Source organism: Podarcis bocagei (genome assembly GCF_964188305.1).
Source record: "Podarcis bocagei genome assembly, chromosome: 12".
Lineage (NCBI taxonomy): Eukaryota > Metazoa > Chordata > Lepidosauria > Squamata > Lacertidae > Podarcis > Podarcis bocagei.
Genome location: NC_138137.1, coordinates 6,645,894 through 6,659,286, shown reverse-complemented (window position 1 = coordinate 6,659,286; position 13,393 = coordinate 6,645,894). Strand labels below are relative to the sequence as shown.

Genomic DNA, 13,393 nt, shown 5'->3' with positions numbered 1-13,393 from the left:
CCTTTAAAACCTTATTTCCTTCTTACAGCAGAAGTCCAAATACCGTCTTTAAAAACAGAATATCTGAATATATTTTAAAATTACTTTTATATTAAACATACCTCTGAGGTCAGGTTCCTAAGAGTGGCATTTGCAGACATCCAGCCAACGCATGGAGCAGACTGTGTGAATGCAGAAAGATTTAAATATTTGTGAGTGTATAATAATAATAATTGTCAGAGCTGCTTCCAGATCCTAGCTCACAGAGGATCACGCTAGCCAGCGGTCACTTGTAAAAGTCTTTATTGAGTAACAGTTTCCATTCTCAAGCTGCTGCGCGCAGCTCTACGTCTTAAGGGTTAGACCGGCGAAGCTCCGTCTGAGTCTCCGCCCCCTGAGCACCAGCTTACTAACCTAGTCTTACTCCACCTTTTCCACCTGACTGTTCTTCTCTGGGTCTCTCTGCCCCCCGTGGTCTCTTCCTTCCGGGATTCTTCTGACGCTGACCCCCCGGACCCTCCTGTCTCCTTGCGCCGGGCTTTAGGACCTGGCTCCCTTTCCGGGCTGCTTACTGCGCCACCTTCCTGTGCATTTGAACTTGGCGCGCGCGCCCAACCTTCCACTTTCCGCCTGACCGTTTCTTCGCTCCCCGATGGAGGTGTGGCCACTCCTGACTCGTGCCCTCCCTCCTGTTGCGAGCTGCCAGCGCTTGATACCTGGCGCCCTTCCTCTTCCCTGCTCTCTGTTGGTGACGCTGGCCCCGATTTCCAACTGCTGCCCTCTGAGCCCCCTCTGGACCCTTCTTCCTGGGGTGTCCCCCTAGGCTCCCCCCTTGCTCTGGCCACTGGTGCTCCTTTCTGTGAATCTTCTGATTCACTGGAAAGACTCAGAGATCTCGGGTCGTCGTCATCACTCATCTTTTCTTCTGCCTCCTCCCCCTCGCTCTCTGTTTCCTCCCTTGCCCTTGCCTCTGCTCCTGAACCCCTGACAATAATAATAATAATAATAATAATAATAATAATAATAATAATAATAATAATAATAAATGTCTATTCACCTTTCCTCTGAAGATGACAAGGTGGTTTATTATTATTATTATTATTACTACTGTCAGGGGTTTAGGTGCAGAGGCACGGGCAAGGGAGGAAACAGAGAGCGAAGGGGAGGAGACAGAGGAAAGGATGAGTGATGACGACGACCCGAGATCTCCCAGTCTTTCCAGTGAATCAGAGGATTCACAGAAAGGAGCACCAGTGGCCAGGGCAAGGGGGGAGTCTAGGGAGGCACCCCAGGAAGATAGAGCCAGAGGAGACTCAGGGGGGAGCAGCTGGAAATCGGGACCAGCGTCACCGCCAGGAAGCAGGGAAGAGGAAAGGAGCCAGGAGGGAAGCGCTGGCAGCTCACCACAGGAGGGAGGGCAGGAGTCAGGAGTGGCCACACCTCCATCGGGGAGCGAGGAAACGGTTAAGAGGAAAGTGGAAGGTTGGGCGCGCGCGCCAAGTTCAAATGCAGAGGAAGGCGGCGCAGTGAGCAGCCCCGAAAGGGAACCGGGTCCTAAAGCCCGGCGCAAGGAGGCAGAAGGGTCCGGGTCAGCGTCAGAAGAATCCCGGAAGGAAGAAGCCCCGGGGGGTAGAAGGACCCAGAGGAGGACAGTCAGGAGGAAAAGGTGGAGCAAGGCTAGGATATTAAGTTGGTGCGCACGGGGCGGAGACTCAGACGGAGCCTCGCCGATCTAGCTAGTAGACGTAGAGTTGCAGACAGCAGCGTGAGAATGGAAACTGTAATTCAATAAAGACTTTTACTTAATGACCGCTGGCTAGCGTGATCCTCTGTGAGCTAGGATCTTGAAGCAGCTCTGACAGTAGGCTCCGTCTCCACATTGTGGGCATCTGCAGCCTCGAGGAGGGGAGAGAAACAGGCGCCCACTAGCGAGCTCACGAACGGCAAGAGACATGACGGCTGAGCAGCAGATAGAGGACCTCAGAAAAGCAGTGGCACAACTGAACGCCGAGGTTCTCGCATCCAGGAAGAGAGAGGACGAGGCAGCTGCCGCCTGCAGGGATCTCCAGGTCAGGTTAGACGTACTGGCAAAGCAACCACCCCGGCAGGAGGGAATTGGGTTGGCGAGACGGACAGGCGGGCTGCTCTCTCACTTCGATGGGAACCTGCAACAGTATCCCAACTTTAGAGCCGACGTACTGTGCGCACTGCAACTGTTGCATAAAGACTTTAGAGATGAACAGGAGAGAGTGGGGTTCATCATGTCCCATCTGCATGGGGAGGCGAAAGCATGGTTGCGCAATTTATGGAGAGATAACGATCCGGCGCTCCAGAATGCGGATGCCTTTATTAAAGCGATGGATGGGTGTTTCTTATCAAGTATTGACATTGATCTTGCACGGAAGGAGGTGCATGGGCTGAGACAAGGGAGGGCCAGCGTCAGACAGTATCATGCACGCTTTTTCGCCTTGGTCAGCGCCCTGGAATGGGACAGAGATTCGGCTCCTGTAAGAGACCTCTTTTGGGAGGGACTGCACAACTCGATTAAAGATGAGATAGCGAGGGGGGAGAGACCCCGAACCACCCAGGAGGTCGTTCAGAGGGCACTGGCAGTGGGGGTGAGGCTGGAAGGACGTCCGTGGAGCAAGGACGAAGGACGTGGAGGGCGCGAACCAGCCGGGGGCCCCTCCTTCTTTCCCAGAGAAGCAGCGCGAACGCAATCCACGCCTCCGCCAGGAGGAGGAGCCGAACCTATGGAGGTTGGAGGTGCAAGGGCTCAGTCAGCAACCAGAGCCCTAGCACCGGCAGCAGGGAAGGCGAAGCCTCCTAGAGGGACCAGGAAGTGTTACGTCTGTGAGCAGCCAGGGCATATGGCGAAAGAGTGTCCCCAGAGGCCCCACAAGCTTACTGCAGCCTCAGCAATGGTGACTGCAGCAACGCAGCAGGGAGGACCACAGCAGGGAAACGACGATGTCTGGCTGGAGGAAGAGGCACTGGGGCCCAGCCAGACGTGTTAGTGACGCAGTCCCCAGAGATTTGACAGCCCGTGAACCCCCTCCCGCCCAAACCAGTAGTGAGGCTCACAGCATCTCTCCAGCTGCCCAATGGAATCACCATGGACGTGCCAATCACCATCGACTCCGGCAGCAACGCGGACTTTATAGGGCAGGAATTTGTCGACAGGCACGCTGTGCAGTTGCTGCCGGCCACACTGCCCCTGCAGGTTGTCACGGTGGATGGCAGGGAGCTGCTAGGGGGGCAAGTGGTGAAGCAGACGCCACCAATGGTGATGCGACTTGGGAATCACAGGGAAGTCATCAGCTTCAACGTCACTCAACTGTCTGACACGCCCATTGTATTGGGTATGAGTTGGCTGGACAAGCACAGCCCAACGATGGCTTGGTTCCAGAGGCAGCTGGTCTTCGGCTCTTCCTTTTGTGCTGAACACTGCATCGTACCCAGGCAGGAAGGAGAGGAAGAGGAGTCACAGCTGCTGCTAGGCACGCTGCAAGCGATTCCCCACAAGTACGCAGAATTTCTGGAAGTTTTCTGCGAGAAGGAGGCGGACAGGCTACCCCCTCACAGACCATATGACTGCAAAATTGACCTGCTGCCGGGGGCGGCGCTGCCTAAAGGGAAGCTGTATTCCATGTCTGAGGACGAACTGCAGGAACTCAAAGACTTCATCGATCATAATTTGGAGCGCGGTTTCATCCGGGAGTCTAAGGCAGTGGGGGGCAGTCCTGTATTCTTTGTTAAGAAGCGAGACACGCCCCAAAAAAGACTCGTAGTGGATTACAGGATTTTGAACAGTGTGACCAAGCCGTCGGACTTCCCCATGCCCCGCATCGACGACCTCCTGGCGAAGGTACGGAAGGGAAAGGTGTTCACCAAGTTGGACCTGCGGGGGGCGTACAACCTCATTCGCATGCGGGAAGGTGATGAGTGGAAGACAGCCATGTTCACGCCACTGGGTACCTACGAATACAGAGTTATGCCTTTTGGACTGCAAAATGGCGCTCACGTTTTTCAAGCATTTATGCATCACGTGTTGGCGGGACTTCTCTACAAGACGTGCGTCTGTTTCTTGGATGACATCCTGATCTTTTCGGAGTCGCAGCAAGAACATGACAAGCACGTCAAGGAAGTGCTGGGCAGGCTAAAGCAACACAGGCTCTACGCCAAGCTGGAGAAGTGCCAATTTGACGTGCCGGAGGTGGATTTCCTGGGCTACAAGCTGTCTGCCAAGGGGCTCGCCATGGACAGCGCCAAGGTTCGAGCGGTGTTGGATTGGAAGAGCCCACGCAACCGGAAGGAGGTCCAACGGTTTGTCGGCTTTGCGAACTTCTATCGCAAGTTTATCAAGGGCTTCGCGATGCAGACGGCGGCCATCACTGACACCCTTAGCTCCAAGAAGAAGAAGTTCATCTGGACAGAGCAGGCGGAGCAGTCCTTTCAGGCCCTCAAGCGTCTCTTCGCGTCGGAAGAGCAGCTGCTTCATGTCAACCCCAGCATGCCGATGAGGGTGGAGACAGACGCTTCGGACAGAGCAGTGGGGGCGGTCCTGCTGCAGAAGGACCCGCAGGGCGTGTGGCGGCCGGGAGCGTTTTACTCCAGGAAGCTCAGCAAGTCCGAGCAGAACTACACCATATGGGACAGGGAGTTGCTGGCCATTCATGCAGCGTTCAAGGCGTGGAGGCACTTTCTGATCGGCGCCAAGCACACGGTGCAGGTTTGCACGGACCACAAGAATCTGGAACACTGGCGCACGGCACAGTTCCTGAACCAGAGGCAGATACGTTGGGCTGAGTTCTTTGCGGACTTCGACTTCCGAATAGAGTATGTCCCGGGGGACACCAACATCATGGCAGACGCTCTCTCCCGCAAGCCACAGTATCTGGAGGACGCAACACCAGCGGCCGCCATGCACATCTTTGCACCGACAGTGTGGGCGTGCGCCGCGGCGACCGTGGACCTAGAGGCGGTGCGGCGAGCGTTGCAGGGGGACTCCTTCGCACGAACGAAGATGGCAGAGGTGCGAGGGGGCAAGGCAGCGGCCGACGGTTTCCAGCTACGAGATGGCTTGCTCATCCGTAAAGGGGCCATCTACGTGCCGGGTGACGAACTTCGAGCCAAGGTGCTACAGCAGCTGCACGACGCACCCACGGCCGGGCACTTTGGCAAGGAGAAGACGGTGGAATTAGTAGCCAGGGATTTCTGGTGGCCTGGAATGAGAGGGGAGGTCGCAGACTACGTAGCGAGGTGTGACACCTGCCAGAGGGCAAAGCCGGTGCACAAACCGCCGGCTGGACTGTTGGAGCCGCTGCAAACTCCGGTCGAACCTTGGGAAAGGGTGGCTCTGGACTTTGTCACGGATCTGCCCAGCTCAAGGGGCAAGACGGCAGTGTTGGTGGTGGTGGACCTGTTCTCCAAGATGGCGCATTTCATTCCGTGTGCTAAGGTGGCCACGGCGGAGCAAACCGCCAAACTGTTCATAGACCACGTGTTCAAGGTTCACGGTCTGCCACGGTCTATTCTGTCCGACCGCGGGCGGCAGTTCATCTCGAACTTCTGGCAGAAACTGATGGGCTTCCTAAACGTCAAGATCAATCTGGCGTCGGCGAGACACCCGCAGACCAACGGGCAAGCGGAGCGAGCCAATGCCATCATGCAGCAGTACCTGAGATGTTATGCAAACCAACAGCCTGCGACGTGGGTAGATTACCTGCCGCTTGCAGAGTTTGCCTACAACAACACGAAGCACGTATCCACGGGCGTCACGCCGTTCTTCGCCAACAACGGGCGGCACACTAGAACCTTTCCGGGACTGGAATGCAGGGGAGAAGGGGAGCCGCAGTCAGCAGATGCGTTCGCGTCGGAGCTGCAGGAAGTCCACGATCAGCTGCGGCGCCACCTGGAGCTGGCTAAACACGCATACAAGGTACAAGCGGACAAACACAGAAGGGTTGGCGAAGAGCTCCACGTGGGAGACTGGGTCTGGTTAGCAGCCCACGCAGTGCCGGCCAGGTCGTTGGTCAAGAAGAAACTAGGGCATAAACAACTGGGGCCCTACCAAGTCGAAGAGCAGGTCAACCCGGTGGCTTTCAGGCTGGCGCTTCCGGAGGGTTCCAGAATGCATCCGGTGTTCCACAGATCGGTGCTCACTCCCTACAAGGCACCGCACAGGTTCCAGGAACCCGGAACGGCGCCGAGTCCGCTCAGAGAAGGAACGGGGCACGCGGGAGTGGCACAGGAGGAGCGCATCAACGAAGTCACGGAGATTTTGGACTCCAGATGGGGGGAAGAGGGAGTAGAATACTTTCTCGCCAGGGAGGGCACCCCGGCTAGTGCGAACAGCTGGGTGCCGGGCTACGCTTTAGACGAACCTCTGCTCAAAGACGAGTTTCATGCCCTCTTCCCACATAGACCTATGCCAGCAGACTTTTTCGACGACTGGCTTTTCACGCCCACGCTTTCGGACAGCACGTTCAGGGGGTTCGACTCGGACGAGGAACCAACACGAGACGTCCGTTCCCCGGAGGGGTCACCCTCGGGATCGGTCTCAGAACCCTCGTATTGGTGGGACGATAGGCCGGAGGAGCAGTTCCGCAGGAAGTGGCTGGACTGTTCCGGCCGAGCAACGCCGCCTGGAGGAAGTGCGGGAGAGACGGACATGGACATTTTCGGGGACGACCCTGGTTTCGAGCACGGCGGCACAGAGATGGAAGAGGAGGTGACTGTCGTCAACGAGAGCAGAGAGGAAGACCTGGAAGAGTTCCGCTGGAGGCCTGCCACGGGAAGCGACCGATACCCGACGTTCGTCCCTTTGCAACAGCAGCCCCCAGTTCCAGCACCGGAAGGAGGGGAGGGGGGACTGGGGGGCTTCGAGGGGGGGATGGATGTCAGGGGTTTAGGTGCAGAGGCACGGGCAAGGGAGGAAACAGAGAGCGAAGGGGAGGAGACAGAGGAAAGGATGAGTGATGACGACGACCCGAGATCTCCCAGTCTTTCCAGTGAATCAGAGGATTCACAGAAAGGAGCACCAGTGGCCAGGGCAAGGGGGGAGTCTAGGGAGGCACCCCAGGAAGATAGAGCCAGAGGAGACTCAGGGGGGAGCAGCTGGAAATCGGGACCAGCGTCACCGCCAGGAAGCAGGGAAGAGGAAAGGAGCCAGGAGGGAAGCGCTGGCAGCTCACCACAGGAGGGAGGGCAGGAGTCAGGAGTGGCCACACCTCCATCGGGGAGCGAGGAAACGGTTAAGAGGAAAGTGGAAGGTTGGGCGCGCGCGCCAAGTTCAAATGCAGAGGAAGGCGGCGCAGTGAGCAGCCCCGAAAGGGAACCGGGTCCTAAAGCCCGGCGCAAGGAGGCAGAAGGGTCCGGGTCAGCGTCAGAAGAATCCCGGAAGGAAGAAGCCCCGGGGGGTAGAAGGACCCAGAGGAGGACAGTCAGGAGGAAAAGGTGGAGCAAGGCTAGGATATTAAGTTGGTGCGCACGGGGCGGAGACTCAGACGGAGCCTCGCCGATCTAGCTAGTAGACGTAGAGTTGCAGACAGCAGCGTGAGAATGGAAACTGTAATTCAATAAAGACTTTTACTTAATGACCGCTGGCTAGCGTGATCCTCTGTGAGCTAGGATCTTGAAGCAGCTCTGACAACTACACACACACACACACACACACATACACAAAAAATATATAGTAACAAACAAAAAGAATAGCTCCACGCAAACAGTTTAAAAGACCATAGATTGTTTAATTAGCCAAAGGGAGAAGAGGAATGTTTTTGCCTTGCACCTAAAGATATGTAATGAAGACACCAGGAGACAGAGAAAAACCTCCATTAACTGGAAGGCTGGAGATGTTATCAAAAACATTGCATGTATTTTTTAAAACAAAGTGTTACTGTTTCAGACCTAGGCAGGAAACATAGAGTGAAGGAGATAATTCAGATTAACAACCGAAATTCAGAAAACAGATGTTCTTAATAGATGTGGACTCAACTGTCCATAATCTCTGGCTTGTTTGAAGAACTTTACTTGTTTGGAGCACTAAAACTCAGGGATGGCCTACAAGAACTTGGGTGCCCTAAACAAAATACTGGAATGAGATTCCCCCTTCTTCTCCCCCAGTTAAGTTTGGATCCTGTCATCACTCCAGGATTTCACCTATTCAATTTGTCCTTGGGGCCTGTTGATCCCAACAAACTTGCTTTTGCCCTGGGCAACACTTTGGTAAGAAACAGCAAGGTATGGGGACTAGCAGGGGAATCCAACACTCATCTCCTCCCATTTGCTTCTTCTTCAGAGTTCCACCTTGTGATAAGGCCAGCCCTGTCTAAAAGCCTAGAGATTAGCTCATAGTCTATACTTGCTACATACAGTTACATGCCTAAATACTTTACGCCAGGGGTCAGCAAACTTTTTCAGCCGTGGGCTGGCCCACTATCCCTCAGACCATGTGGTGGACTGGACAATATTTTGAAAAAAAATAATGAATGAATTCCTATGCCCCACAAATTACCCAGAGATGTACCATATTTTTTGGCTCATAGGGCGCACCTAGTTTTGGGGGGGCGAAAAAAAAATTACTGTATTTTTCGCCCTATAGGACGCACTTTTTCCCCTCCAAAAATGAAGAGGAAATGTGTGTGCGTCCTATGGGGCGAATGCAGGCTTTCACAGAAGCCTGGAGAGCGGGAGGGGTAGGTGCGCACTGACACCTCTCGCTCTCCAGGCTTCAGGAAGCTATCCACAAGTCTTGCAAGCCCGGCGGGATGTCCCGTGGGCTCGCAAGGCTTGCGGGTAGCAGCCTGCAGCCCAAAAGCTGGGGGACAGCGGGGAGGCGCAGCGCCGCCATCCCGCTATTCCCCGACCTGATCTGGAGGCTGGGGGGGGGGGAGAAGCAAGCTTGCTTCTCCCACCCCGCCAGCCCCACAAACTCGGGGGACAGCGGGGCAAGCTGTCCCTGAAGGCAGAAGAGGGAGACGGAGCGCTCCGCCTCCCTCTTCTAGCTTGGGGATGGCTGCCCAAACCTGGGGGGGAAATAAAATTTCCCCCCTTGATTTCCCCCCCAAAAAACTAGGTGCGTCCTATGGGCCGGTGCGTCCTATAGGGTGAAAAATATGGTATTTCCCCCCAAGGCACAGGGCTGGGGCGGGGGAAGCCCCGAGCTTCCCCTGACCCCAGCCCCCAGAACAGGCTCCTCTGCGCAAGCCGTGGGAGGGCTCCCGCAGCTTCTGCAGAGCTACCCAAAGCCCGGGCGCGACTGCTCAGCGCACCCGGGCTTCGGGGTGCAGGCAGCTCTGCGCAAGCCGTGGGAGCCCGGTGGTATCTTCCGCAGGCTCCCAAGGATTGCGGAGAGCACCAACCCCTCTCACCCTTCAGGCTTCAGCGAAAGCCTGCATTTGCCTCATAGGACGCACACACATTTCCCCTTCATTTTTGGAGGGGAAAAAGTGCGTCCTATAGGGCGAAAAATACGGTATTTTAAATAAAAGCACACATTCTATTCATGTAAAAACACCATGCAGGCCCCACAAATAACCCAGAGATGCATTTTAAATAAAAGGACACATTCTACCCATGTAAAACCACACTGATTCCCGGACCGTCCACAGGCCGGATTGAGAAGGCAATTGGGCCACATCCGGCCCCCGGGCCTTAGGTTGCCTACCCCTGCTTTACGCTCTTCCTAAAGGAAGGTCCATTTATGAACCTCATAAACTTCCACCACAACTAGATGTCAAACCAACAGAAGGCATCACCTCTCATACTCAGCTTTTTTCAGCCCAAGATGTAATTGCATTGGACATTGAGGCAACTTACCTGTAGACAGCTGAGAAACGAGAAAAAATGTTCGTATGTGACATCTTTGTTCAACTGGCCTGGAAAACAGAAATATTTTCAAAACTGACCACGTGAAAACATACCACGTCCCTTGCTGGTAACGCATTAGAAATCTGCCTGGCGAGAGCATCTGAGTGAACATGTTTGGGCTTAACTCAGGGAGAGGAATCTCACTTCTGACCTTTGCATGTTGAGCATGAAAATCTCAAGCGATTCTCATTGTGTTCAGTGCTTAGAAGCATTCCTATGGTTGGGAGACTTCCATTATCAACACACAAAGGTCAGAAGTGGAGCTGTGGGAGAAGGGGGCACTGTGGCTTGGTATGCAACCCAAGTCTACATGCATCCACCTAAAAGCATGAAAAAGACTAAGAATTTCACTGTTTGTGCTCAGACACCCAAGTACATAGAATAGGCAGCCAGCCCTCGGACGCTCTCCCTCCTTTGATATTTCCTGCCACTATCACTATATTCATTAGTGTACAGTGGCTATTTTGATAGCTGGCATATGTACACGACAATCCTCATGAAGATTTGGCACAGGCAACGGTGCCAAAATTAGGTATAAGGCAATTAATAGCAGTTTGTCTCATTATTGGATCTGTAATCTGCAGCAACTCTATTCAGGCTTCTTTAGTTTTAGCTTAAAGCTATGCACAAAGCCTAGTGCTTGTTTGCTTTACCTTCCAGCTTTTCTCCAATGTTTTGGGATAAGCTAAGGTTCATAAGGCCTTTTATGCTCTCCACAACTTTGTGAAGCAAAGCTGAGCAGTATGACTTGCCCAAATTCGCTCAGACACTTACACAGCTATGTAAGGATTCAAAATGAGCTCTCTTTGGTCCCATTCATATATATCCTTTGTAACTGCTGCTGCAAATAAACTCCCTCAGGCTGATTCACACAATGTATTTGCAATACACCATATAGCAGGCATAGGCAAACTCGGTCCTCCAGATGTTTTCGGACTACAACTCCCATGATCCCTAGCTAGCAGAACCAGTGGTCAGGGATGATGGGAACTGTAGTCTCAAAACACCTGGAGGGCCAAGTTTGCCTATGCCTGTTATATAACCTACCATAGGCTTTACTGCTGCCCCTTCACATCTGTGTCTCAAGTCACATTACACACACACACACACACACACACACACACACACACACACACACGTCTTCTTTACTTCTGCATATGCACTTTTTCCACCTCTATTCTCAGCCAATTAAGCTAACAAGAGATCAGAGTCACATAATATTCAGTTCAAATCCCCGGGGTTGAGTGACTGATACCCATTAACAAGCCTTTCACTCTCCAAAACCAATCTAGCCTTTTCACATCAAGGAGGAAGATTAAAGACGACTGTGTGCATCCATGGCTTTTTTATACCTCACATAGGTTGGGCTTTAAAGGTGGAAATAATGCATTCTGTCACAGAAAGAAACATATACGTCTTCTGTTCAGGTGACCTAAATTCAAGTATTGTGAAACTCACATCAGGCTTCCCATAACATGCTCTATATTAAGAAATGTTCATATTTGATCATTTGTCTCGTAGTTTTTTCTCCTTCTCGGATCAAGATAATGAATTACAGTATCTTAAGCTGAACTCCTACATGCCCTTACCAAGGAATAAGTCCCAGTGAATTCACGGCACCCAGCTGGAAGCGCTAAAACGTATCAGGCAGGCAGTCTGCCTTTGACACAATTGGGAAAAGAGACATTTGTAAAACATTTAAAGTTTAGAAAGAAATAATACAAAAGAGCGGGGAGATTTATTTATTTTTTGCCAAAGAAGGCACTGGTGGAATTTTCAGCTATGACCACAAAAACCGTAATCACCAAAGCCCAAACCGAGTTGTCCTTTATATATCTTAAGTATGGTATGCCCACTATCTAGTATAAAGCTGGACAATGTGCTTTCACTGAAAGGAGGAGGAGTTGCAAATTTTGCAACTTGCACAAATCTGAGGGTCCCAGAAGAGCCACGCGGTGAACAAACTGGCACACAGAATCCCAGCTCTGCCATTTCATAGCACCTCCGCAGCGCCATCACATCTAAGAAAGAAAGTTGGCGTATTTACCAAGGGGGTAGAATCGATCGTGCAAGTTATCCCACAGAAAGCGGCCGTCTACCAAACCGGTTAAAAGCACATGGCTCCCTTTGGGAAGGAGGCCATTGAGATGTTGCAGAGCCTGCATAACACTGGCGCGCATCTGCTCGGGCCGTGTCATGTGTTCAACAGTGTCAGAATACCTAAGAAAGAAAAAGACCACACGGTGCTTAGGCAAGGAACAGCAAGAGCAAAACGGCTAAATGGTCTCCTGTTTAGCTACGCTTTGGGTTGTAGCCTTATTGGAGTTCACCGATTGGGTCTGCGTTGCTCCTGGACAGGAGGCAGGAAGTCAAATGACACCGAGGGTTGGTTCAGAGAAAGAGTTCTTTATTTCTGCTCTCCGGAACAGCAGAAAGGCACCTGTGTGGTGTGTCCACAGCAAGTCCAAAGAAATGAGAAATTTCATGTAGTATAGAATCATAGAGTTGGAAGAGACCACAAGGGCCATCGAGTCCAACCCCCTGCCAAGCAGGAAACACCATCAGAGCACTCCTGACATATGGTTGTCAAGCCTCTGCTTAAAGACCTCCCAAGAAGGAGACTCCACCACACTCCTTGGCAGCAAATTCCACTGTCGAACAGCTCTTACTGTCAGGAAGTTCTTCCTAATGTTTAGGTGGAATCTTCTTTCTTGTAGTTTGGATCCATTGCTCCGTGTCTGCTTCTCTGGAGCAGCAGAAAACAACCTTTCTCCCTCCTCTATGTGACATCCTTTTATATATTTGAACATGGGTATCATATCACCCCTTAACCTCCTCTTCTCCAGGCTAAACATGCCCAGCTCCCTTAGCCGTTCCTCATAAGGCATCGTTTCCAGGCCTTTGACCATTTTGGTTGCCCTCCTCTGGACACGTTCCAGTTTGTCAGTGTCCAGTTTGTCAGTGTCCTGAGGATATATATATCCTCCAGGCACCCTCTCCCTCCTTCCCCAGGAATCCAACCAAGTCAGCCTATACACGCATGTTGACATCACATATGTTCCTGCTCCGATATTCTTCACCATAAAAGGGTATTCCTTCCTGTACTTCTGACCATAAAAGGATATTCCTGTTCCTACTCTTATCTTGGAGCAAGAGGTCACCATCTCCAAGAACACACTCTGGCACTGTTCCCGGACTAGGTCTGTGTGTCAGCATGTCAGATAAGCCCTAGGCATGTCATCCCTACTCCACTTGGAACAGCCAAGGTCACAAACTGATAAAGGAGAGGGCTCTGAGCACTTGTTTATACAGCCGGGTTTTTGTTTATACATTGACTCAGAGCTCAAGTTAATGGGTTTAGCTAAGGAAAAATAGGGATTTTGGTGCCCATTTCAAACTGTCTGCACAGTCAGTTTTGGGTTTGGGAAACCCATTCCTTCAGGGTGATCTGTTTGGATGCGTTACTGGAGGGGTTAAACATGGGCTAGATCAGCTTGCACGACTTGTGAGTCAGCTGCTTGGTCCTCCCCATTCTTGCAGT

General features: G+C 52.5%; 1 protein-coding gene across 3 annotated transcripts in view; it reads right to left on the bottom strand.

Moving 5' to 3' along the window:
• Positions 1 to 13,393, bottom strand: part of AOAH (acyloxyacyl hydrolase) — a 120,410-nt gene that overhangs the window by 22,389 nt on the left and 84,628 nt on the right. For all 3 annotated transcript variants that reach the window (XM_081165173.1, XM_081165172.1, XM_081165174.1), the window contains 3 exons: positions 11,900 to 12,072; positions 9,802 to 9,860; positions 102 to 161 (listed from right to left, as the gene is read on the bottom strand). In XM_081165173.1, coding sequence (XP_081021299.1) covers positions 102 to 161; positions 9,802 to 9,860; positions 11,900 to 12,072 — 292 coding nt within the window. The remainder of the gene's footprint in view (positions 1 to 101; positions 162 to 9,801; positions 9,861 to 11,899; positions 12,073 to 13,393) is intronic.